This window comes from Panthera onca, chromosome C2 (assembly GCF_046562875.1).
Source record: "Panthera onca isolate mPanOnc1 chromosome C2, mPanOnc1 haplotype 2, whole genome shotgun sequence".
In the NCBI taxonomy this organism is placed as follows: domain Eukaryota; kingdom Metazoa; phylum Chordata; class Mammalia; order Carnivora; family Felidae; genus Panthera; species Panthera onca.
The window spans coordinates 92858031-92882121 of NC_138347.1; the positions used below are offsets into that span (position 1 = coordinate 92858031).

General features: G+C 36.1%; 1 protein-coding gene across 7 annotated transcripts in view; it reads right to left on the reverse strand.

Annotated features, from left to right (window-relative positions):
* The window catches only part of NLGN1 (neuroligin 1), an 827426-nt gene that overhangs the window by 646123 nt on the left and 157212 nt on the right, over nt 1–24091 (reverse strand). For 5 of the 7 annotated variants that reach the window (XM_060639223.2, XM_060639222.3, XM_060639220.2 and 2 more), the window contains exons 2-3: nt 7807–8619; nt 7305–7364 (exon numbers count right to left, since the gene is read on the reverse strand). In XM_060639223.2, the coding sequence (XP_060495206.1) occupies nt 7305–7364; nt 7807–8299 (553 nt within the window). In that variant the 5' untranslated portion in view covers nt 8300–8619. The remainder of the gene's footprint in view (nt 1–7304; nt 7365–7806; nt 8620–24091) is intronic. The other 2 variants (XM_060639228.3, XM_060639225.3) reach the window with 1 other exon arrangement.

Below are 24091 nucleotides of genomic sequence, written 5' to 3' on the forward strand. Positions count from 1 at the left end.
TGATGTTACTCTTTTAAAACTTTACAACGCTTTAGATCTACTTCATTTCAGAGTTCCAACTTAAACTGTTTAGCTTTTAGAAGACAACCACATCTGTCCAAGGCTACTAATTCAAATGTGATCCCAAATCTCTGGTACAATCTGGCTTCCCATTCATCTTTGAACCCCCAAATGAACCAGATGTTGTAATTATTCCAGTATATAATGATTTTTTTTTCTACTGGCCACCAATTTCATTTTCTGTTTGATCTGGGATCCCACATAAACAGGATTGCTGTTGTTGCTGTTGTATTGTTTTGTTCTATTCTGTTCAAAAATAGTCTCCTCAAAGAAAATATAATTGGTCACCAACAAATTACATATTTTAGGACAAGATATTTAACCTCTTTGGTCCTCCATGTCTGCATTTGTAATATGGTAATAAGAATCTCATAAGATTGTTATGATATTAAATTAATGAGGCTAAATTCTAGAACAAATTAAGAGCTTGCCAATGTTAATTCTATTCCCATTCCCTTTAATATTACACACCAAACAAAATAAAAATAATCAGATACGGGGCGCCTGGGTGGCTCAGTCAATTGAGCAGCCGACTTCGGCTCAGGTCATGATCTTGTAGCTCGTGAGTTCGATCCCTGCGTCCAGCTCTGTGCTGACAGCTCAGAGCCTGCAGCCTGCTTCAGATTCTGTGTCTCCCCCTCTTTCTACCCCTCCCGTGCTCAGGCTCTGTCTCTCTCTGTCTCTCGATAATGAATAAACATTAATTTTTTTTAAATACTCGGATGAAAATAGAATCCTACTACCACTTCTACCCATGGAATCCCACTCATGAACTCTTCTTAGTTATTAATGTTAATTTAAATTATCTGCCTATGCTCTTTTTAATCCAAAACCTCCAAATGTGTACTAGATCACATCTTTCTATAAGAATGTTATTTTAGCAGTCCACCATCTTCTATATTTTAAATTGTTCTCTTTCTACTATACAAATATTTCATTCTTTCATCTTAACATACAGCAACAAAATCAACCTCTATTTTCCTTTGTTCCCATTTTTTTCTTCTTTTTTTTTATAGCAAGACTCCTTAAAATAGTTATTTATGCTCAGAGACTCCAAATCTCCCATTTTTTTCTTAGACTCCACTCCAGTACATCAGACTCCACAAAAGTCCATTTGATAGAGTTGATAACTGTGTTTACTCTGATGCGTTTTCTTTACTTAGCTTCTAGGACAGCAACAACAAAATCTTGGCTTACCTTCCATCTCACATGTAACACATTTTCAGTCTCCATTGCTTTCTTTCTCTTCTTCCAGCCCTCTTAATGTTGGAATGTCTCATGGATTGGCCTTTGGTGTCTTTTTCTTTTCTCTATTTTCATTCAATTCCTTTCATTCTCACTCAGCCTCATGACTTTAATTATTTACCTTCTATACACAATGATTCCTAAATGTATTCCTCCTATACCTCTCTCTTGAACTTCAAACTGGTTCCTTTATGTCTGTACTTGAATGTCTAAAAATGATTTCAAATTTAACATGTCCTCTAAACCATTCTACATTCCTTTTTTTTTTTCCATAGTAATTGATGGCAAGTTTATTTATTCTTGTAAGGACTTAGACAAAAAATCTAGGAATCTTCTCTGACTCATTTTCTTTCACAGCCCATAGCAATTTAATGGGGGGAAAATGTGACCTTCAAAATACATCGAGACTATCACGTCCATTGTTATTTCCCTGGACTGAGGCTGGACCAGGCTTCTATGTTGTCTGGACTATAATAGCCTCTTATCTGCTCTCCCGGTTTCCCCACACACTTATACAATCTACTCTCAATTCATCAGCCATAATAACTTTTTCTTCCCCTTTGCTGAATCTTTCATCCCAATGACTTATTCATTCTATAACTGGAATCCTGTACTTCCTCACTCTCCTTCATCCATTTTTGCCCATCCTCTTACCCCTTTCCCTTCTGGTAAACCATCAGTTTGTCCTCTGTATTTATGGGTCTGTTTTATCTTTGTTCATTTATTTGTTTTTTCTTTATTGTTCAGATTCCACACATAAATAAAATCATATACTTGAGCATTTAGGTTGCTTCCATATCTCCATATCCTTAATAGGTTGCTATTATAAATAACGTTAAAACAAACATAGGTGTTATGTATCTTTTTGGATTAGTGGTTTTGTTTCCTTTGGGTAAACACCCAGTAGTGGAATTACTGGATTGTATGGTAGTTTTCTTTTAAATTTTTTGAGGGAACTTCATACTGTTCTCCACAATAGCTATGCCAATTTGCATCCCCACCAACAGTGCACAAGGGTTCCTTTTTCTCTACATTCTTGCCAACACTCATCTTTTCTTGTCTTTTTGATATTAGCCACTCTGACAGGTATAAGATCATACCTTGTTGTGGTTTTGATTTGCATTTCCCTGATGATTGGTGATGTTGAGCATTTTTTTCACATGTCTGCTGGCCATCTGTATCTCTTCTTTGGAAAAATGTCTATTCGGGTCCTTTGCCACTTTTAAATTGTATTATTTGTGGAGCTTTTGTTTTGGTGTTGAGTTGCATAAGCTCTTTATATATTTTGAATATTAACCCTTTATCAGATATATCATCTGCAAGTATTTTTCCCCACTCAGTAGGTTACCTTTTAATTTTGTTCATACTTTCATATGCTGTGCTGGCATTACCTCTTTAATAAAAAAAGTTGGATCATTCTGAATCTCATAGCCTCTCTCTCTCTCCCCTTTCATATATACAATAGTCATAATTGTTCCTTAACTACACAACACAAACTGTCACCTTAATGCCTTTGTACTAGCTCTTTACTCTCCTCTTTCTCCGAATATCCACTTCACCTCCCCAGATAACCACTTCATCTCCTTCAGGTCTTTGCTGGAATGAGGGCTATGCTAAGTATCTCATTTAAAATTACCTTCATCCATCACATCAGCACTCCTGATCCTCCATATTCTGTTGATTTCTCATCTTCTTACACCTTTTAACTTTAACTGTTAATTGTGTTTATTGTCTATAATTTGTCTCCACACACTAGATGTAAGCTCCAGGAGGTCAAGGATTTTTTTATTTTATTTTTATTTATTTTTATTTTTTCACTGATGTAATGTATCTCTGGGTCTTAGAACAGTACTCTAATTGGCACAGAGTAAGGACTCAATAAATATTTGTTAGATGAATAAATTTGTTAAAAATATATGAGGCAAGAAGGAGAGCATTCTGGAATATAATCTCCTTTTAAACACATTAACAATGAAAGGAGTAGTGTTATACATATTTAATTAGGGAAAAATCAGTCTCTATGTACAACAAAGAACCAGATAGACCCTAAATGTGTGGAAAAGACTCTTGAATGAATTCAATGTTATCTCAGGTAATGACTACTAAACGGAGAATGCACAAGTAAAATACTTATGAAAATATGGAATAAAATGCTCAAGGAGTAAACAATTATGCAAGAGTTGTCTATTAAGATTCTAATTTTCTGTACATTAAAAATTGAGGTAAATGAGAAAATTAGGTTAACAATTTCTCACCACTGCAGAAAGGAAAATCAATTCTGTATTCATCTCAGAAGAGCTATGCAAATAACAGTCAAAGTGCTGGAGAAATGCAAAGCTACACAACTCTAGGGTATCCATGAGCCAATCAATTTGTTTGTGGATTCTCTGGGTCCCTTGTTCCTCCTTCTCATGTTTACTGCCTAATATTTGACCACTCTTCTGTTTGTTGGCAACTCTCACAAGACAGCAAACTAAAGAAACAAAATGAAACATAAGCAAATTAAAGCTACTTCTGATAGTAGCCAGGAGAAATATGCTGAGATTTTGGCCTAGACAGTAATAAAATTATGTGTAGGATTGAAGATCTGAGTAACTACAATGGTTACTAGCATGTTTTCTGGAAATCAGTTGCTATCATTGTCTTGACCCAATTCAATTAACGGGAGCATGAAATTTACCTAAAATAGAGTCAACAGGTAGAAAAAAAGAATTCATGACATTTTTGAAAAGAAAAAAAGGAAAGGAAGATCAATAAGGTAGAGAGATATGATATATTACCAAAGCTATAGAAATCTCTAGAGGAGGGGTGCCTGGGTGATTTAGTAGGTTAGGCATCCGACTCTTGATTTCAGCTCCAGTCTTGATCTCAAGAACCGTAAGATGGAGCCCCACATCTGGCTCTGCGACTACATGGAGCCTGCTTGAGATTCTCTCTCTCCCTCTCTCTCTCTGACCTCCCCCCCCCCCGCTTGCTTTCTTTCTTTCTCTCTCAAAATAAATAAATAAACTTAAAATCAAAAGAGAAATCTCTAGAAGAGGTAATTTAACACGATGGAAATGCATCTAATAGAAGCAAGAACTAGAGACAAACCTATCACTTACTGGCAATAGAAATTGGGTCAGAACACTTAACCTCAGAACCTACTTTCTTATTTATATAATAAGGATAGCAGTATCTTTTCTCATAAATTTGTTTGTGATAAATTACATCTGTCCTCTACATCCAAATTCCAGTTTCTGTCACACGTTATCTGCCCATTTGGCCAAGTGTTGACAGCCATCCCATTTTAAGCCCCCATGTTTCACTTTGCAAGGATAAAACCCTGAAGAAACATCTAGAGAGTAATTAACATATGGCTGAAACTATCATGGGAAATATAAAAAGATAGATTGAAAAGTGCAACTAGGACCTGTTTGAAATGAGTGGGAGCCTATTGGTAAAATGTTTTTCCCCCTTCAACTGAACAGGATAATATTACAAAAGCTCTATTTAAAAACTATAGCAAGGGATCTCTTAGACAAAGTAAAAGATCCTGTTATACAGACTAAAGTGGAGAAAATGCTTTGTTCTTTGTATATTTACTTGAATGCAGTAAGTTCTATGAGAAGAAAGATCTTTGTTTCATTCATTACTGACTCCTTTGCATAGTGCATGATTTAAGCAATTAATAAATAGTTTCGGATGAACACAGTATGCACAGATTATAATGTCCTTGGCACAGGGATGGGGGTTCACCCGCCTTGGAAGATGACTACACACAATTTTTTTAAAAAGATAAATAATAACAAACCAAAATATCTTATCACCTATAAAATGCAGCACACCTATTCCTATACTTCCTGAATCATCATTTATAAACATCTAGAATTCTGTTGAAGAACTTAGAGTCCATATGAGGTAAATATTGGCATAGATAGATAGATATTATAAATGACTAATATCTTCTTAAACCAGAATGCTATGATTTCATGAAGTGACCAAAAGAGACTTTCCATGATAGAGAAGGAAAAAAGTTAAAAGTTTGGAAAAAAGAATTCTCCGCTGCTTAAAGTCAAGCTCTAAAATTTAGTTTTATTTAGTTTAAGAAAAGCTATCTATATAGAAAGCTACATTTAAAATCTTTGTTATTTAGACTTTGGAGTAATATACAAACAGCCAATGAATGATCAAAATTTATGTGTTAATAAGATATATTAAATATCAAAGCAAAATAATTGTTTGAACTGCTTAACATAAAAGCACAATAGATTTGGACTATAAACCACACAGACTGAAGTAGGTATCTACAGATTTTGTCCTCAGGCTAATTATAAATGAGTTCAAAGTTGCCAAAGTAAATAGCACAGCCTTACACACCTCTTTGCCAACTCTCTCATACAGCCGATGGAACCGACCATCTAAAGAATGATGAAAAAGAATTTTCTAATGAATTCATTCCCCCCTGAAGTTATATGAGAGGAAAGGTCACTTCTCACTTACTAGCTTACCTTTTTGGTATTTTATCATTTTCTTGATTGTACATATTTTCATGTATTATGCTCTATTTATGCATTCTTTAATAGCATCTTTATTTATGACTTTGTGAATCAACATCTTTGTGACAGGAGGTGAAAGTCACTTAGTTAATTACACGTGCTTGACAAGCTGCATAATAATAACCACTGCAGTATTGTACATTAGTCAAAGATATGTAAATTACTGCAGTTATTCTCATTTGGGGAAAAACAAGAGACTTTGTTTTGGTCATTTAGAACACCTTTGCTGTGTCTGTATCTGTGCTTTTCTCAAGTATACTGTGCTTTTAACCCAAATCATGGCATCAATAATAAAATAGAGGTTAAATCCCATTCTACTAGTATGACCAAAGAAATAAAAAGCAAGCCAAACCAAACCAAAACTCAATTGAATGCGAACACTCTGGTCAGCAGTTGAGAACTTTGTTATATGAAGCTTCTTCCATATAATGCAATCCTCGTAAAACAGAACAGTTTAGACACTCCCTGACCCACCAGGATGTTGTAATGAAATCTGACTTGGTCCAGCCAGATTAGAAGTGCATAGGGAGACAGAATGTACAGCACTGGAATGTTAATATGACTTCTGTATGAAGATTGGAAATTCTACAAAGTTATGAATAAGGTCAAAATAACACTTAGATGATTTACTGCCATAAAAAATCATACTCTCCTATGAGCGATTTACTGGATGTTATATAAAAATGGAGTGTGGACAAGCTACATTCAGATGCAAGCTTGCAGCTGTCAGTGTGTACATGTGCTCAATCTGGCTAGAGGATGATTTGAAGGTTGATTTAATTGTAGCTTCTGAATCATGTTCTTCCCTATGTGTTAAATTGTTTAACATAAATACAAAAATGTTAAAGTAATTTTAAGACTGTAAATATTTAGTATAAAAATCTGTAAAATCTCATTCTTTTCTGGAAGAGTAACTGAAAATATAGACTATCTGGGAAAAAATACCATGACTGAATAATGGTGACTACCAGACAGTTACGGCAAATTTACCCTTATCTGAGAAAGTTCACAGGGCTTTCAGAAGTAGCTGAGAATAAACAAACAAAAAACTAGGTGTGTGACAGAGCTGACCAGTGTTAAGAGGAACAGAAATCTGTATCTGTAGAACAGGGTTCAGAGATAAAGTCGACCAGTTGGTAAGGCAGCATCATTTGTGTTCCTTGCAGGCAATGTCATAGCCTAAACATATCTTGTCCTCTGAACACAAACTCAAAGCAGAGATTCAACTCCTATTGATGCTACCAGCACCAAAACATAAGGCACCACCAATGAGCTTTGTCAATATTATCCACTCAACTACAGCTCTCCTTAATCATCTTTCTATTCCTTGACATGCCTTCATTAAATTCCAAATATCACCTAACCATTTACTTCTCAGCTCAGCAAATCATCCTTAGGGAGAATATCTTCTTCCTCTGTAAGCTTTTTCCCCCATTTTTTTATTTCCACTTTTATACATACCTCCTTTTCTACATATTTTCTTGCCGGGTTTTCTGGCACATTCCTTGGATATTCTTTTTACTGAAAAATGAATAGAAGACTAGAAAATAACATGGCGCTCCATCACAGACCGCCGGAACATGCAACACCACTATCTAACTTAATACGCTCCTGCATTTACTGAGTGCGAAAGATCCCCAATTCGTTGAGCCTGCACATGCAATGGAGAAATGTTGATGCATCTTCTCAGAAGTCATTTGGTAGGAAATGGAAATTAGGAACCCATTTCTACCTAAATATACGTGCTGTGGAGGAAAGAAAATGAGTAGGCACAGGAAAAAATAAGAACAGAAACATTAACACACATAAACAAAAAGAGCAGCATGCAAGCATGTAAAATATGTCTACATGCCAACAGGAAAAGCCATGCATGCTACCAGTACACATGAAACAATATTGTTAGAACTTAGAATAGAAAAGAAAATATAAATTTATCTCCCTGTTTTTCCTGCAGTAAACTCACCATCCTCAGTCGGAACATATATGTTTAAATATAGGCAGTCTTCACTCTGGTCTTGCACATATGACGAAACCACATCCAAGTTATTAGTAAACCACACAGGAAGCATGACTTCTGGCAATCTGCCATCAATGATATTCTGGGGACACACAGGAGCAAACTGAGTTGCATTCCTGATATCTGACCAGGGAGATGGTGGTTCTGGAGGCTGAAAACGATGTTCCCCTGTTGGTGGGGCTGCATATGGAACCCCAAGAAACTGAATAACAGGCCCCAAAATTTCATTATTGAGTTCTTTCTTCATCCCTCTTATCTTGCCGAAGTTGGTAGTGACCAGTGGGTCTGCATCATCCAATTTTTGTGAAAGCACATGGGCAGCCTCAAGTAAACATCCCAACACACAGAGAGTCAATGAGGCACCCAATCCCCTGTGTACCAAGCATGCCATTACTGCTCTCCACACATAATTTGGCCACATGCATCTGGGCAGTGCCATGGTCCCACATTAGTTGTGTAGTTGTCTGGTTACAGTGAGGCAAAGGTATTTGTATCCGCTTTAGAAAGACTGGATAATGGTAGAACGCACCTCCAACTTCTTCAAGGCAAGCTTGTCAAGAAAAGCTCAGAAAGCTCTTTATGCATCCAGTATCTCCCATTGATTTCACATGTATTGAAGTAGCATCTTCAATCATCACTATTTATCAGACCATATCCTATTGACCATTCTGTTTTCCATAGTAGCAATGTGACAAGAGTGGCCATTGACTGTAGATTGCCCTCTTACAAATCAAATCCAGTTAGCAGCAGATCTGCATCCTAAAGAAAATGAAAATAAATCATTAGGATGAACAAGCTGAAATAGAGCAATAACTAGATGTTTTACAAGCTACAGAAATACATAAATAGCGGCTAGAGTCAGTTAAGTTAAATACTACCATAGGAAAATTATGGTTTGATGTGAGGTGAAAGGGGAAATAACTGACTATTAGATTCTTGAAAAACTTGCCTGCTGACTTACACACATTTAAGTGGAAGCGGGCCTTTTCAACATATGTGATTTCAGGAGCATTTCACAGTACACGTTTTTAAAAAAATACTAAAGGCTATATGTAAAATTTCCCCTTTATTGATGGTCTTCAGTCACATCAAGGAACAACAGAAGTAATCAGCAAACACGCTAAAAATTAGAATTAAATAGCAGAAAACCTTTTGAAAATTATTGGTAGGGAATTAGTGGAATGTAAACAAACTATAAGAGTGACTATATATATTTAAAAGCAAACAAACAAAAAGGTGGTCCCCAATATTATGCTACATAGAAAAAACAAAGTTAATGTTAGAGCAAGAAAACTAACACTAGTTCAACTGTGATCATTTAAGTGCAACTACCTTATAAGATCAACCTCCTTGATGTTTCTCAAAAGTTTGCACCAAATCATTGGGTATAGGTCCCTCACCTTAAATTAAGTTTCAAAAATTTTAAAGATAAAATGGCTTCAGACAAATTTGAAAAAGAAACAGAAATTGGCATCTTTTTGAGGACTAAAGTGTTTTTAGTTTTTGGTTTTTTTTTACAATCTAGTTATACTATTTTAAAAATCAGTAAATTCTCAACGTGAAAATTAATTTCTGCATCAAAGTCAATGTATTGTAAGTTACAAGTTTTGTTTTCACTACCTATCAGAGATCAAAGGAACAATAAAAAAAATAAAGTGTAGTAGTTCTGTGAAACAATCATACCTAATCACCACATCTTGCATATTAACACTAACAGAACATCTAACACTGTTTACCCAATTCAACTTAAAACACATCAGGATAAAATGTAACACTCAGTGCAGTGCAATTCACAGCATAATCTTACTTTAACTGCAAGATAGCATACAACTCGGCAAATTCATCTTTTCTTGTTCAAGCAACCTTTTAAAGTGCTTACTTTGAAAAGAATAGTGTTGATTTGTATTACAAATGGTTCTATCCTGTCATATTATGAGAAGATTCCCAAAGAAGTGCTGGTCTGGCAGTGAGGTTGCCCTGACTTTGTGTTACGGAAAAGGAGATTGTACAAACTATATAGGGCAGTAGGAGATTTGATTCAGGCCTGGTGTTCCTTTAGCTCTGAACAATCCATCACAGAAGGCAATAAGGAGATAAATGTCTTTCTTCAAGAGTACTTCTGCCTGTGTTAATTCATAAACCTTTGCTGTGAAAGCTCATTAACATACAAAAGGCAGGCTTAGACCCATCCCATTCCTGTCTCAAAACCGAGCACATACTGAAGATTTAGCTACACGAACCCATTTCTATTAAGAGTACACAGTGTTTATTTTTGTGCAGAATCGTGGTGAGCCACAGCATGGCTGAGTCTTTCCTAGTCACATTTGGTGGTAAAAAGCACCGTATCAACAGATGAAACACAATAGTCAGTCAAGTTAATGGTAGAAAAGCCATTGTAATTATGTCCAGGAGCCCCACAAAGATATGAGACTCCAAAAAGACAGCAAGCAATTGAGCTTTATATGCCATCCTGAGCTAAGGAAAGGGAGAGGGGTGTGGGTGCTTCAAAAGGTAAGAAGGCAGATCACAGGAAGATGAGACAAGGAAATATTTGGTACAGAAAATTTGCCCTGCCACACAGGGCTCCTCCAAGGAACAAATCAAAGTACACCTGGTGGAGGGTCCAAAATATCACTACGAGTAGGGTAATAAAATAACCAAAGTCACAACAACAGAGAGCAAGTAACAATCTCCAGAAAAACACCTCCTGAAGGGCCAGGCCCTGGACAGTGTATGACCCTCCTTTAATATAGTAGTGCTCGCAGGTGCAGAGCACACAACAAGCTTTTAAGACACATAAGGGACAGAAAGCTAGCCAAAATGACGAAATGGAAGAATTCTCTTCAAAAGAAATTCCAGGAAGTAGCGACAGCTAACAAATTGATCAAAACCGATTTAAGCAATATAACTGAACAAGAATTTAGAATAATAGTCATAAAATTAATTGCTGGGCTTGAAAACAGCATAGAGAGGACAGCAGGGAATCTATTGCTACAGAGATCAAGGGGCTAAAAAATAGTCATGATGAATTTAAAAATGCTATAAATGACGTGCAAAGTAAAATGCAGGCTGCCACAGTGCGGACTGAAGAGGCAGAGGAGAGAATAGGTGAATTACAAGGTAAGATTATGGGAGCGTCTGGGTGGCTCAGTGGGTTGAGCGTTTGACTTCGGCTCAGGTCATGATCTTGCAGTTTGTGAGTTTGTGAGTTTGAGCCAATTCAGGCATTGGGCTCTGTGCTGACAGCTCAGAGCCTGGAGCCTGCTTCAGATTCCATGTCTCCCTCCCTCTCTGCCTCTCCCCTACTCATAATCTGCCCACCCCCTCTCTCTCTCTAAAAAATAAACATTAAAGAAAAATTGTTTTAAAAAATTATGGAAAAAGAGGAAGCTAAGAAAAAGAGAGAGAAAACAAAATCCAGGAGTATGAGAGGAGAATTAGAGAAGTTAAGTGATGCAATCAAATGGAACAATATCCGTATCATAGGTATACCAGAAGAAGAAGAAGAGAGAGAAAGGGGCTGAAGGTGTACTTGAACAAATCATAGCTGAGAACTTCCCTGATCTGTGGAAGGAAACAGGCATTGAAATCCAACAGGCACAGAGAACTCCCTTCAGGCGTAACTTGAATTGATCTTCTGCACGATATATCATAGTGAAACGGCAAAATACAAGGATAAAGAGAGAATTCTGAAAGCAGCTAGGGATAAATGGGCCTTAACATACAAAGGTAGATACATAAGGGTAGTAGTAGACCTATCTACTGAAACTTGGCAGGCCAGAAAGGAATGGGAGGAAATCTTCAATGTGATGAACAGGAAAAATATGCAGCCAAGAATCCTTTACCCAGCAAGTCTGTCATTCAAAATAGAAGGAGAAATAAAGGTTTTCTCAAACAAACAAAAACTGAAGGAATTCATCGTCACTAAATGAGCCCTACAATAGATCCTAAGGGGGACTCTGTGAATGAAATGTTGCAAGGACCACAAAGGACCAGAGACACCACTACAAGCATGAAATCTATAGATAACATAATGACTCTAAACCCATATCTTTCAATAATAACACTGAATGTAAATGGACTAAATGTTCCAACCAAAAGACACAGGGTATCAGAATGGATAAAAAAACAAGACCCATCTATTTGCTGTCTACAAGAGACCCATTTTAGACCTGAGGACACCTTCAGATTGCAAGTGAAGGGATGGAGAACTATCTATCATGCTATAGGAAGTCAAAAGAAAGCTGGAGTAGCCATACTTACATCAGACAAACTAGACTTTAAATTAAAGGTTGTAACAAGAGATGAAGAAGGGCATTATATAATAATTACAGGGTCTATCCATCAGGAAGAGCTAACAATTATAAATGTCTATGCACCGAATTCAAAAGCACCCAAATATGTAAAACAATTAATCACAAACATAAGCAACCTTATTGATAAGAATGTGGTCATTGCAGGGGACTTTAACACTCCACTTACAACAATGGATAGATCATCTAGACAGAGAATCAATAAAGAAACAAGGGCCCTGAATGATACATTGGATCGGATGGACTTGACAGATATATTTAGAACTCTGCATCCCAAAGCAAAGAATATACTTTCTTCTCGAGTGCACATGGAACATTCTCCAAGATAGATCACGTACTGGGTCACAAAACAACCCTTAATAAGTATGAAAGAATTGAGATCATACCATGCACATTTTCAGATCACAATGCAATGAAGCTTGAAATCAACCACAGGAAAAAGTCTGGAAAACCTCCAAAAGCATGGAGGTTAAAGAACATCCTACTAAAGAATGAATGGGTCAACCAGGCAATTAGGGACGAAATTAAAAAACACATGGAAACAAATGAAAATGAAAATACAACAATCCAAATGCTTTGGGATGCAGCGAAGGCAGTCCTGAGAGGAAAATACATTGCAATCCAGGCCTATCTCAAGAAACAAGAAAAATCCCAAATAAAAAGCACCATATCGACACCCAAAATACAGAAACTGGGTGGCACGTTAAAAATCTCCATCACCATTTTTTATTCAGCCTTATTTCCAAGTACAGTGATTTCCAAAAGTTCTTCTTTATACACTTGGTACCTTATTAATATTATAAAGTAATTATTTCATTATTAACAAAGAACACTCATTTTTGTATTCACAAGCCCTTAACTGTGTTAAAAATAAAGGGGGTCCTGTTTACCACTGATGTGATACTTTAACACAAGATGTGAAGGATTAGATTTCTGTACACCAGGGTAAATTTTCAAATTCTAATAACATTTTGTTACTGAGGTTACAAAAATGTCCCATTTTACAAGGGCTTACCTGTATGGAGAATTACGGTATTGACCCCAAAGATTTTTTAGAAGTTGGTGTTATATTAATAACAGTTGTCCAAGTCTAACCTAAAAATATGGCTTACTTAAGTTAATGAAATTTTAAATATGTGTGTAAATTAGTCTGTGTGTGTGTGTGCACATACACGTATAGATTACTAAATATAAAGACTCTCAAATTTCTTGGAAGACTTTTTTTCCTATTTATTGGTGCTTTCTTAGCTTTTTTATATGCCAAACCCTTAGCTTTTATGCATTTACATCTCATTTACAATAACCCTATAACATAAGTTCAACAGTTATCCCCTTTTTACTCAGAGGGACTGAGACTTCAAGAGGTTAAATACCCTGACCAAGGTCTCTCAGCTAATCAATAGCAGATCCAGGAGCCCAGTGGAATCTGATTTAAAAGCTGCCCTCTTGATCACTGCACCTGATAACACTCTCACTTCACAATTAACACTTTTTAAAAAATTGATCCTAGTGCACTTAAAATTGAATTGTAAAAGTGTTTTATGTTCCTTCAGAAGGACAGAGTCTAGGTAAATACTCTGACAATTTCATAGGAACAGAAATTTAAATGGATTACCCTGTTCTTATTGGAAATTTCGATTTTATTTTGCTAGATTTCTTCTATTTTACTTTTTTTAACTTTTTTTTTTACATCTATTGCAGTGATCAGTTATTCATATGTGTTTACCTAAGATTATGCTAAAATAATAATGGGTAACAAAAAAATTACAACTTTGTAGCCTAATAGCCTAAATGTCCATTAATAGATATTGATAAATGAATTATGATATATGCATAAATTAGAATTCTATACATCAGTGAAGTAAAGGACCTGGACCTAAATATGTCAACTTAGATAAATCTCAGAAGTTCTAAACAAGCAAATTGCAGATGAGACAAAGTAAAATGTTATTCAAATAAAGTATAAAATATGCAGAGCAAATCTATATATTATTCACAGATTACATAAATATGTAGTAACAGAATATTTGTCATCCCTGGGTAAGGAGGAAAGCATATGAAATTAGTCTAATGGTTAATAATTAACATTATTAATTAATTAATTGGCACTAAGATTGATAACCTGTGGTGAGGTCTTAAAAGACCATAATTAATTGACTACAATAAGTTTTACAAATCTAACATTTGATAGCATTAGGTGATACATACACACACACCTATACATCTTTGTTATGCAATTCTCTGTATTTTTCTATGTGTTTGAAATCTTTTATAATAAATATGTTAAAATAATAAGATCAGCAAGCCTTATTCAGCAGGCCAGGCAAGTAGATGAGTCTATTAATTCATATAGGACTAGCTCCATTGGACTTTGCAGTTAGTGCAGACACTAGCTCAAAAAATTCTTCCCTTTGGGTTAAAGTATGAGTAATTCCACTGAATTATAACATTTTAAAATAAATAACATTTTAAATAACATTTTAAAAGGCATCATAAATGGATATATATTATCTCACTTGCATTAATTCATCATAACTGGTGGAACTAGTTTGTTCCTGAGTAACCCAGATCAAAGAGATGACACTGGAGAGAATAGAGAGAACTTCTTGAAACATTAGATAATCATTCATCCAATCTTCCACTCATTCAATAAACATTTATTGTGTATCTATAATATATAAGCTATTGTGCTAAATGTTATGAGAATTTAAAGACAAGTACAATTGCGTCTTTGCTCCCAAGTAGCTATAATAGTGTAAAGGAGTAAGTCACATTAAAAAAAAATGACTCTAATGTAGGTTGGAATGTGACATGTGTGCAACAAATACACAATGAATGGGGATATGGAACCCAGCAAAAAGTTTCTGATTGATAACTTTACATAGCCTTATATGTCTTTTTTAAAAATATGACCTATTTATTTTCTACCTTGCTCTGTTTTTAATTTGTTTTATTGTTGAACCCAACTCCGCCCTCCTCCCGCTACTGAATTTCTTATTCAAGGGCAAGGATTTTGTTGTTTTTAAATAGTATCTTCATATCCATCATAAACTCTATGTTGACAATCCTTTATATAATGCAGACATGGGTAAAACCTCAGCTCATATGGACTGACTGAATGCTTATCACCAGAGTGGTGTGGAGTCTGCTCACTGCTATACAATTGATTGTTGTTATTCACTGTAGTTATGCTCCATAAAGTCACTGCAAACGTCAAGTTAAGAAACATGGATCCATGCTCCTAGGGAAATAGCTATAAATTACTCACATAGTTATAAATCATAATCTCAATTTCAAATTAAATATTTATAAATCATTCACATAGTTGTAAATTATAATCTTCAACCCTAAAAACAGTTCATCCTAGTAGATTCTATTTTCTTTATTTTACAAAAGAGAAAACAGGGTTCAAAAATGTTAAGTGACTTGTCTGAGGCCATTCCACTAACAGGTGCCAGAGTTGAGATTCAAAGCCCCTTCATCTGGCCCCAACACTGGAGCTTCTTGCACCACACAGCACTATGTCTACCATTTCTGTCCTCCATTCATTTCAGTGTGACAGCTGAAACAAGGAGGGAGAAGATACCCTTGTATAACCTCAGCTGGAAACTATGCTTATAGGAAGACGCAAAGTGTTTGCTGCTCTGTGAATGGCTGCGTATCTGTGAGTATTGACTTTGGGGTTACAAATAAATTTTAGTGAATAGGCAAATTTGAAAACACAGGTCCACGAATAATGATGATTGACTGTATTAACTAAAGATAAATAATATTTTATAACTATGGGTCGATGAGTCATTTTGAGGTCAGAATATATCAGCCTGTCACCAGCCTGTCACTACTAATAACTAGTAATAATCATTGGTTTTAAGAATTGGATTTACTACTAATAATTTAATAATAATTGCATTTAATAATAACTGGTTTTAGTGGAGTACAGCGTTCTCAGCCAGCCGACGCCACCCATGTAACTGGAATGTGCTTATTGTAGCCAGCTCACTATAACAGAATCTGACCACCAGCAGATTTTAGGATTCCTATAGCAAGATGTTTCACATACATGCTGGAGGTGGTTCAAAATTTGGAGATAAGGAGTATCCTGCGTGACCCAGCAGTGGGAAAACAAGGAAGGCTGCATCTGAGATGTCCAGACCCCATTCAATGCATATCCTTCCCCTGTTGTTGCTCTCTGGTACTATTTGCGTGTAACAAAGCTGTCCAAGGAGTATAAACTGTTTGAATCCCATGAGTCCTTTCAGTACCTGAACACTTAAAGTAACTAATGTGTAATTAATTCACACAGTAAGTACTTAGAAATAGGATGAATAAACAAATGAATGCAATTGCACAAAATTCTGTTAGGCTTTAAAGGAAAAGACAGGTCTACCTCTAGGTAATAGATTAGGAAAGAGATTTGAACAAATATTGATGGTCATGGAAGAGATTCCAGGCAGGGGGCACATTCTAGAAACATGGAAAGAATATGTAGTGGACATTGCAGTGCTCAGTCTTCCTGGAAACAGCTCACATTCCAGTGACTGGTCCACATCAGTGTAAGGCCTGGCCTTTTTGCCTCAATGCAGACCAACTCTGAGGGGCTATCCTGGCCCAAAAGCTCCCTACTGTATGGAAAGAGATAGAAGGAGGAGTTGACTATGATTCCTTCACTCCCTCCCATGTGTTTTTCCCAGCGGTGTGCCCTAGTAAATTTCCTGCAGGTAAATCCCCATCTCAGAGTCTTTTTTGTTCCCCCCTGGGAAACCTGACCTATGACAGAAAGGAAAGAAGCAGCAGTGTTTGAGGAGGGCACAGTTTAGTTTGGCAAGAACACAGAGTAAATGAGGTTCAGTACTGAATGAGACTGGAAAGGCAGGTTACAGCCAAATCAAAAGAGCCCTTTCATAAAAGGCTAAAGAGTTTGGATTTTATTCACAGGATGATAAAAAGTCATTAAATATTCCTTGCAGGGGAAGAATATTATCAAATTTATTCAGAAGAAAATTAAACTGGCAGTACTGTGGAGCAGGGATCTCCAAAGCACTGTGCTCATACCCTACTACAAGATGACCAGATGAGAGAAGGAAGGTAATCGTTGAACTATGTATCATAATTTTTATATAAAGCTAGAAGATAGAGAAATTAAGCTTTGTTAATATGAATATATGGTTTAATACCAGTGTCTCCACATGGTTGCATGACGTGTATAGCACTTGAGATATTCTTGGGAAGGTGTACAGTCTAGAACATGGTAGGATTCCCAGCAGTGACAATTTTGCTGTTATTGTTTCTTTCCAACACACAATGATATATTAGAGTTAACATCACTAGATAAGTAGATTTATACTTTTTTTCATCATGTTGTAATTAAAACAACCATCACAAAAAAGAACTACTGAATTAAGTTTTTTCTCGCAAGATAAATAAATGTTAAAGGACATACTAGTAACACAATCATAACAACAAGAAACAAGCAGATATGAAACTTCTAGTTCTGATACAAGCTCTTCAACTATATTGCAAGACTCAAAACTATGGCTATCGAATCATATACAATAATAAGTTAGACAAACATTTTCAAAAAATCAAGAAAGTAACTCAGAATGCAGATTTAGGGGCGCCTGGGTGGCTCAGTCGGTTGAGTGTGCAACTTCAGCTCAGGTCATGATCTCGCGGTCTGTGAGTTCGAGCCCCACATCGGGCTGCCCCACAGCCCACAACAGAGCCTGTTTCGGATTCTGTGTCTCCCTCTCTCTCTGACCCTCCCCTGTTCATGCTCTGTCTCTCTCTGTCTCAAAAATAAATAAATGTTAAAAGAAAAAGAATGCAGATTTATATCCATTTCACTAACTGAACTGTGTCCTTAGGATCTCAGTGGCTTGGTATATTCATGAATGATAGAATGAAGGCGTCAACATTTATAAAATATTAAAAATACTAATTTTATCTTTCTCATCTTTTAATGCCTATTTTTGTGTATGCCTTACAAGTTGATACACAAAGATATTTGTGTAGGAATGTATGCATATATTTATACTTTTTTGGTTTGGTTATCATAAACACAGGATTGCATGATCACAAAAATGTGGAGACCATTACCTTAGTGAATGAAATGGTGGGAAAGAAAGAATAAACAATTTTATTTTTATGTTCAGTTTAAACTATAGGTTAATATACCACATTTATGTGAAAATGACAGCAAATTGACTAATATTATAAATCACCAATTACTCACCAAGCCTTGTCCAAACCATTTACATGTGTCATGTCATTTAGTCCTCACAACCAATTTATAAGCCAAGTACTGGTATTAGAGATGAGGAAAATGAGGATTTGTGTACTTAGGTAACTTTCTTAAGGCAAGGGTAGGAAAAGGCAGACCCAAGAAACAAGCTTGGGACTGCCTAACTCCACAGAATATGCCCTGAACTTTTATGATACATGACATTTTGCTTTGTTCTCCAATGAGACCAACTCCATCAAGTCATATGTTCAGTTTGAGCATTTGAAGAAAGTGAAACACACCAGACACTAATAGGAGGAAAATAAAAAGGCTCTTGATCAGCTTGCCAGGGTTAATTAATAGGCATAGTTTAGAGCAGTTCCAAGCACTGTGATATTGAGACTTCTTCCAGAAACATTCCATAATATAGACTAGAGAGTAATGAAAAAAGTTAGGACTGGCGATAAGCAAGTCAAGAATGTTAGAATTTCAAGAAGCAAAGATTATGAGAAATGGTAATTCCAGTGTTGAATAAACTATATCTAGGTAGAAAGGTAAGCAGTACCTGAAGGGTACAAGGAGAAAAAGTAAGAAATAATTAGAACCAAGGATTATTATGAAAGGTCTACTCTGAGATGGGAATATCAAAATTTGAGATTTTGATCATGCGGAATTTCAAGAGATGCCATGGTCCATATTGTGGCCATACTACCATGGAGCTATTGAGAACTAATGCGGTAACAAGTATATTCTGCCATTACCATCATTAATTAATAACTTGATTAATGGCTTGCTCCAACTGAGCATAGACTGGGGCCAGTGAGCTAACAGCATCATCTCATTTAATTGTCTCTAACTACGATGAAGTAGAGATAGTTACCATCTCCTTGTAACCGATAATTAAATGGAAAATCAGGAACACAAAGCCACTGAAACATTTTTCAATAAAACAAGACCACAGTTTTATTAATATACTGAGTTATAATAAATAAAAGGAGATAAGGCTGAAGAATTAATACACTCTAAAGATAAGCCCTGCCCCCTTCTCAATTTTTTCCAGAGCCTCTTTTTCAGAGAAAAGGGTAGGCAGCCTTCAATAATTTTCAGTTATATACCATCCCCCTCTCTTCTGAAGAAAATGTAAGCAGTTCTATGTTTTCTTTCTCCTTGAGCTACTTCCACTCTAAATGAAGCTCTCCAGTGATGTGAGAAAATATCAGAGAGAAACAATTATTAAGAAGAAAAAGCAAACTAAAATTTGACAGTAATAAAAGAACAAATTTTACGACCAAAATATTTTAAAGATTAGCAAGGAAAAAATCATGAGTATGTTGCCAAGGTTACACCGGGTAACAAAGTATCTTTGCAAAAAAAACAAGACTACTGGAAGGCAGCGCACAGCACGGGGAGCAGGATCCAGTGAATTGGGTCCAACAGTTCACCAACATCTTTCTGTCTAGGAAGTACTCACTTGAGCAGTGTTTGCCTGAAGGAACCCCAGCTAGCATCCTCCAAAGCCTGGCTCAAATATCAGTACTTCCTTCCCAGATCCTTCCAGCCACAAAAATACTCTTTTCCCTCAACTCTCAAAGCACTTGTTACCTTTCTTGTAACTGAATCTGTAGTACATTCTATTAGAGTGATTTATAAACAAAGCTTCCCTCTTCATCTTCTTATATTGTTTAGTGTCAGCCATTGGTGAAGCCCACATGAGCAAAATAGGCATAGTGTTAACTTAATTCTCATGGAGACTAAAATTCCATGGGAAAGACAAACTTTATGTAAATCAATCACACAGACAACTATTTAGTCATAAATGCTTTGCCAAGAAGGATAATGCAGGGTGCTCTGAGGGAAGACTTAATCAGTCTGGAGTGGGATGGATGATCTTCCTGAAGAAGAGATCTATACAGTGGGTTTTGAAGGATGAGTAGAAGTTGGCAGGTGAAGATCAGGGGACAGACAGGCAAGAGAAAGCCCAAATGCTGTGAAGCCTGGGGCTTTGCAAGAACAAAGAGGTAAGTGTAATTTGAGAACAGAGTAGGGCATGGGGCTGGAGAGGAGCGGACAATTCAAGAAAGTCTAAGCCATTTTAGGAATTTAAGATCTTATCCCAAGTATGATGAGAAGAATTACAATCACAATAATGACATAATTAGGGTGGCCATAGTCTTTGAGAGAAACCCATTCATTTATTATATTATTTGCCATCAATTAACCCTACCCTCAGATTTTATCCATCAGTGATGTCTGACCTCTGTGAAGGCATTACTTTAGAGTTACAGCAAGAGAGGGTAATACAGAGAAGAGGTAGAAACAAATTAGAGTACAACAAAAATTCCTCATCATGCAGGAATGTGCATGGATGACCCATGTAGACTAGTAGCTAATTCCACTGCTGTTTGGCAAAAAATGGGATTCTGAAAGGCCATAGCTTTTCTGACAACACAAAGAAAAAGAGACCAAAATGACAGCACTTCCTTCTGTATTCATATCTAAATATTTCTACTATGGCCATCATTACAACTAACAGCTAACTATTAGAGAGCTTCTTGTTTGTTTTGTTTTGGAGAGATGGCTAAAACAGGCTGTTTAACATTTAATTGTATATAATAAGCTTTGCTTTCTGTTTACTCTGAATCTACTTTCAGATAAGATCTCCAAATATTAATTGTTAAATTTAATATCTAACTTAGTAATCTCAACTTCTGAATGAACAAGAAGGTGAAGAAGGTGAGAGGGACAGGAATTCATAAGAGAGGATGCTGAGGAAAAAAAAGCATGGGTAGGTAACACTTTTAATGTATATGTAAAACACTGCAGGACATATTTTTAAAACCAATTGGTGACCCTGTGATCCCCCAAAAGAAAGTGAATAATCAATCACTCAAGAGCTCAGAGAGCCAGCAAGGTAGGGCTGATTACTTCCCTTGATATTAAGTTGATGCTTTTGTCTGAAAGGGGCCACTTTTGGGTCACAAGTCGTTGCTTCCAGATGCAACTTAATTACGGCTGCCGGTATCTTTATAGAGAAGATAGCACAACCTAAGAGCACTGCTACATTCTCAATTCACTGTTTAAGCTTATTTTTGTTTCTAGTGAGCTGCTGTGCCTGGGAAGAGTGGAGAATTGCCATTCCTGGTGCCCTGCTTAATTAAAGTCCTCTTTAAAAAATCCCTTGTTGCCAGAGAATAGCTACAACTTTGGCAGAAGCAGTGCTAAGTTTCTCAGTATGGACTTGTGCCAGGTTGTGTCAATCTTGACCCCTTGGAGGATGATTAGCAGAGAGGGGGTAGTTAAACCTTTGTGCCCATTCAGTCCCAGGCTTCTGCTGGAATTGGCAAACACTATAGTGACTATTGTTTAAGGAGTAACTGTCTAGTAGGAACTGGACTAACACCACCAACTCTTTTCACGTAAGGCACCAAACAACAATAATGGCTTCCTGCCACTCCTGACCTGGCTTAGAGCTCAACCAGTACCCCAAAGGGGAAAGCATATTACACTTGCAATCATCTTCAGATATTCACATCTTTTATTTTCCCTTCATATAACAGTTCTATTAGTACTGACAGTAACAAAATTAAAAACAATGCTCTATTCATGGGCCATTTCTGTAACAGAACATCAATGAATAGATATTTGCAAGAATTTAACATATACATGGAACATAAGTTGCTAAATGAATCCATCATTTAAATGATTTCACCAATTAAATGATTTCACCAACTTTAATAAAATTGAATGGGGGGGCTAGAATTATGAAGTGTTAAAAAATGAAAAAAAAGTGTTTAAGATTATAACCAAAACACCAAACTTTACTGTATTTTAGATCTTATTGTCTATGGTCTAAGTGTTTGTAAGTGTTTGACTAATTTTTAGTCCTTCTGAAGTTCCTTGAGAGACCACATTTTCTTCATGGCAGAAAATAACTCTAATGTATTGTGGTAAATTACAACCAGAAATAATCCTATTATACTTGTAAGTCTTAATAATTTATCAAAATTAAAAACTGTAAAAAATCATTACAAAGTTTCAATTATTATTTTTCTTTGATTAAAATTCAGTCCTTTTAAATATATTCCTTTCTACCTTTGGGATTTGCATATAACTTGAAAATATCTGTCAATTCAAATAACAGCTGATTTATGTTAAGGAAAAAATGGCAAAAATGAAGAGACCATGTATTAAGCAAGAGGTTACATATTTAGTTGTCAACATTCAAGACTAGAACCCAGTGTCCTTATTCACTTAACAAATATTTATTGGTCACCAATAATGTGCCAGGTACAGCTTTGAAACACCAGACAAAAATCCTTGCCATCATAGAAGTTATACAGTTACTACTATATTATTTCAGTGTGTAATATATTTTGCCTTTGTATATTCAATAACTCCTCAGAAGTTATTACTTGAAGACCACAGCTCTAAATAATGAGAACTTTTGGTATCAGCTTCACAGCAACATACATATTTAGAACACTTGGCATTGTTAAAGAGGTAATGAAACTAGTGACTTTTTTACCCATAAGAAAAAGGATAGATAACACTGTCACTTGTGTGTAAAGTTTTAGACAGCTAAGTAATATAGATTTAAATTAAAAATGACAGATGCACTGATTTGAAACATGATGGTTACTGAAGTGAACCTTTATTCCTTGTAGTGTTATGGTTAACTATTAAATGGCTCAAGTACCATTTTTAGGTGTGGGAATATTGTGACAACTGTTGGTCAATGTCATATGCTACAATCATTATTTTCTTGGTTAATTCTATCATAAGAGGAATGGTTATCAGGGCACCTGGGTGGCTCAGTCAGTTAAGCGGTCTGACTCTTGATTTGGGCCCAGCTCATGATCTCACGGTTGTGAGATCAAGCCCTGAGTCTGATTCCATGCTGCTTAGGATTCTCTTTCTGCCCCTCCTCTGCTTGCACATTCGCGCATGCACTCTCTCTCTCCCTCTTAAAACTAAATAAACATTAAAAAAAAAAAAAAGAGGATTGGTTATCTTATAGGAAAAATTTATACTAGTGACAAACCCAAGTTAGTTTTTATCAAATCAATATTCATTGATTTCACGAGGGACCTTGTTGAACTTCCAAGCAAAGTGGGTATTCCATATTACAGTATGAAAGTATTCACCATAACTCTTTTCTTTTAAAGTCAGCAGGAATTTTCAATTCACTTTAAAATGTTACAATTAGGGGCGCCTGGGTGGCTCAGTCAGTTAAGCGTCCGACTTCAGCTCAGGTCATGATCTTGCGGTCCGTGAGTTCAAGCCCCGCATCGGGCTCTGTGCTGACCGCTCAGAGCCTGGAGCCTGTTTCGGATTCTGTGTCTCCCTCTCTCTCTGACCCTCCCCCGTTCATGCTCTGTCTCTCTCTGTCTCAAAAATAAATAAATGTTAAAAAAATAAAAATAAAAAATAAAATAAAATGTTACAATTAATCTCTTTTCTCCTAAAAGGCAGCATTCACTGGGTGTGTTAAGGGAGGATAAAACTCCTATTACATTAAGTGATACCAAAGACCTATACAAAAGAATATTAGTATATCAGTTAGGTGTTTCAAAAAGGGAAGTTGTTGAGGAACACATACAAGACCTTCATATCATTTCCTGACATCTTCGCTCTTTCCAGAGTATAACTGTGTTATTTAGATATAGGCAAAATGTAAGAAAACCATATTCTAAGAAGA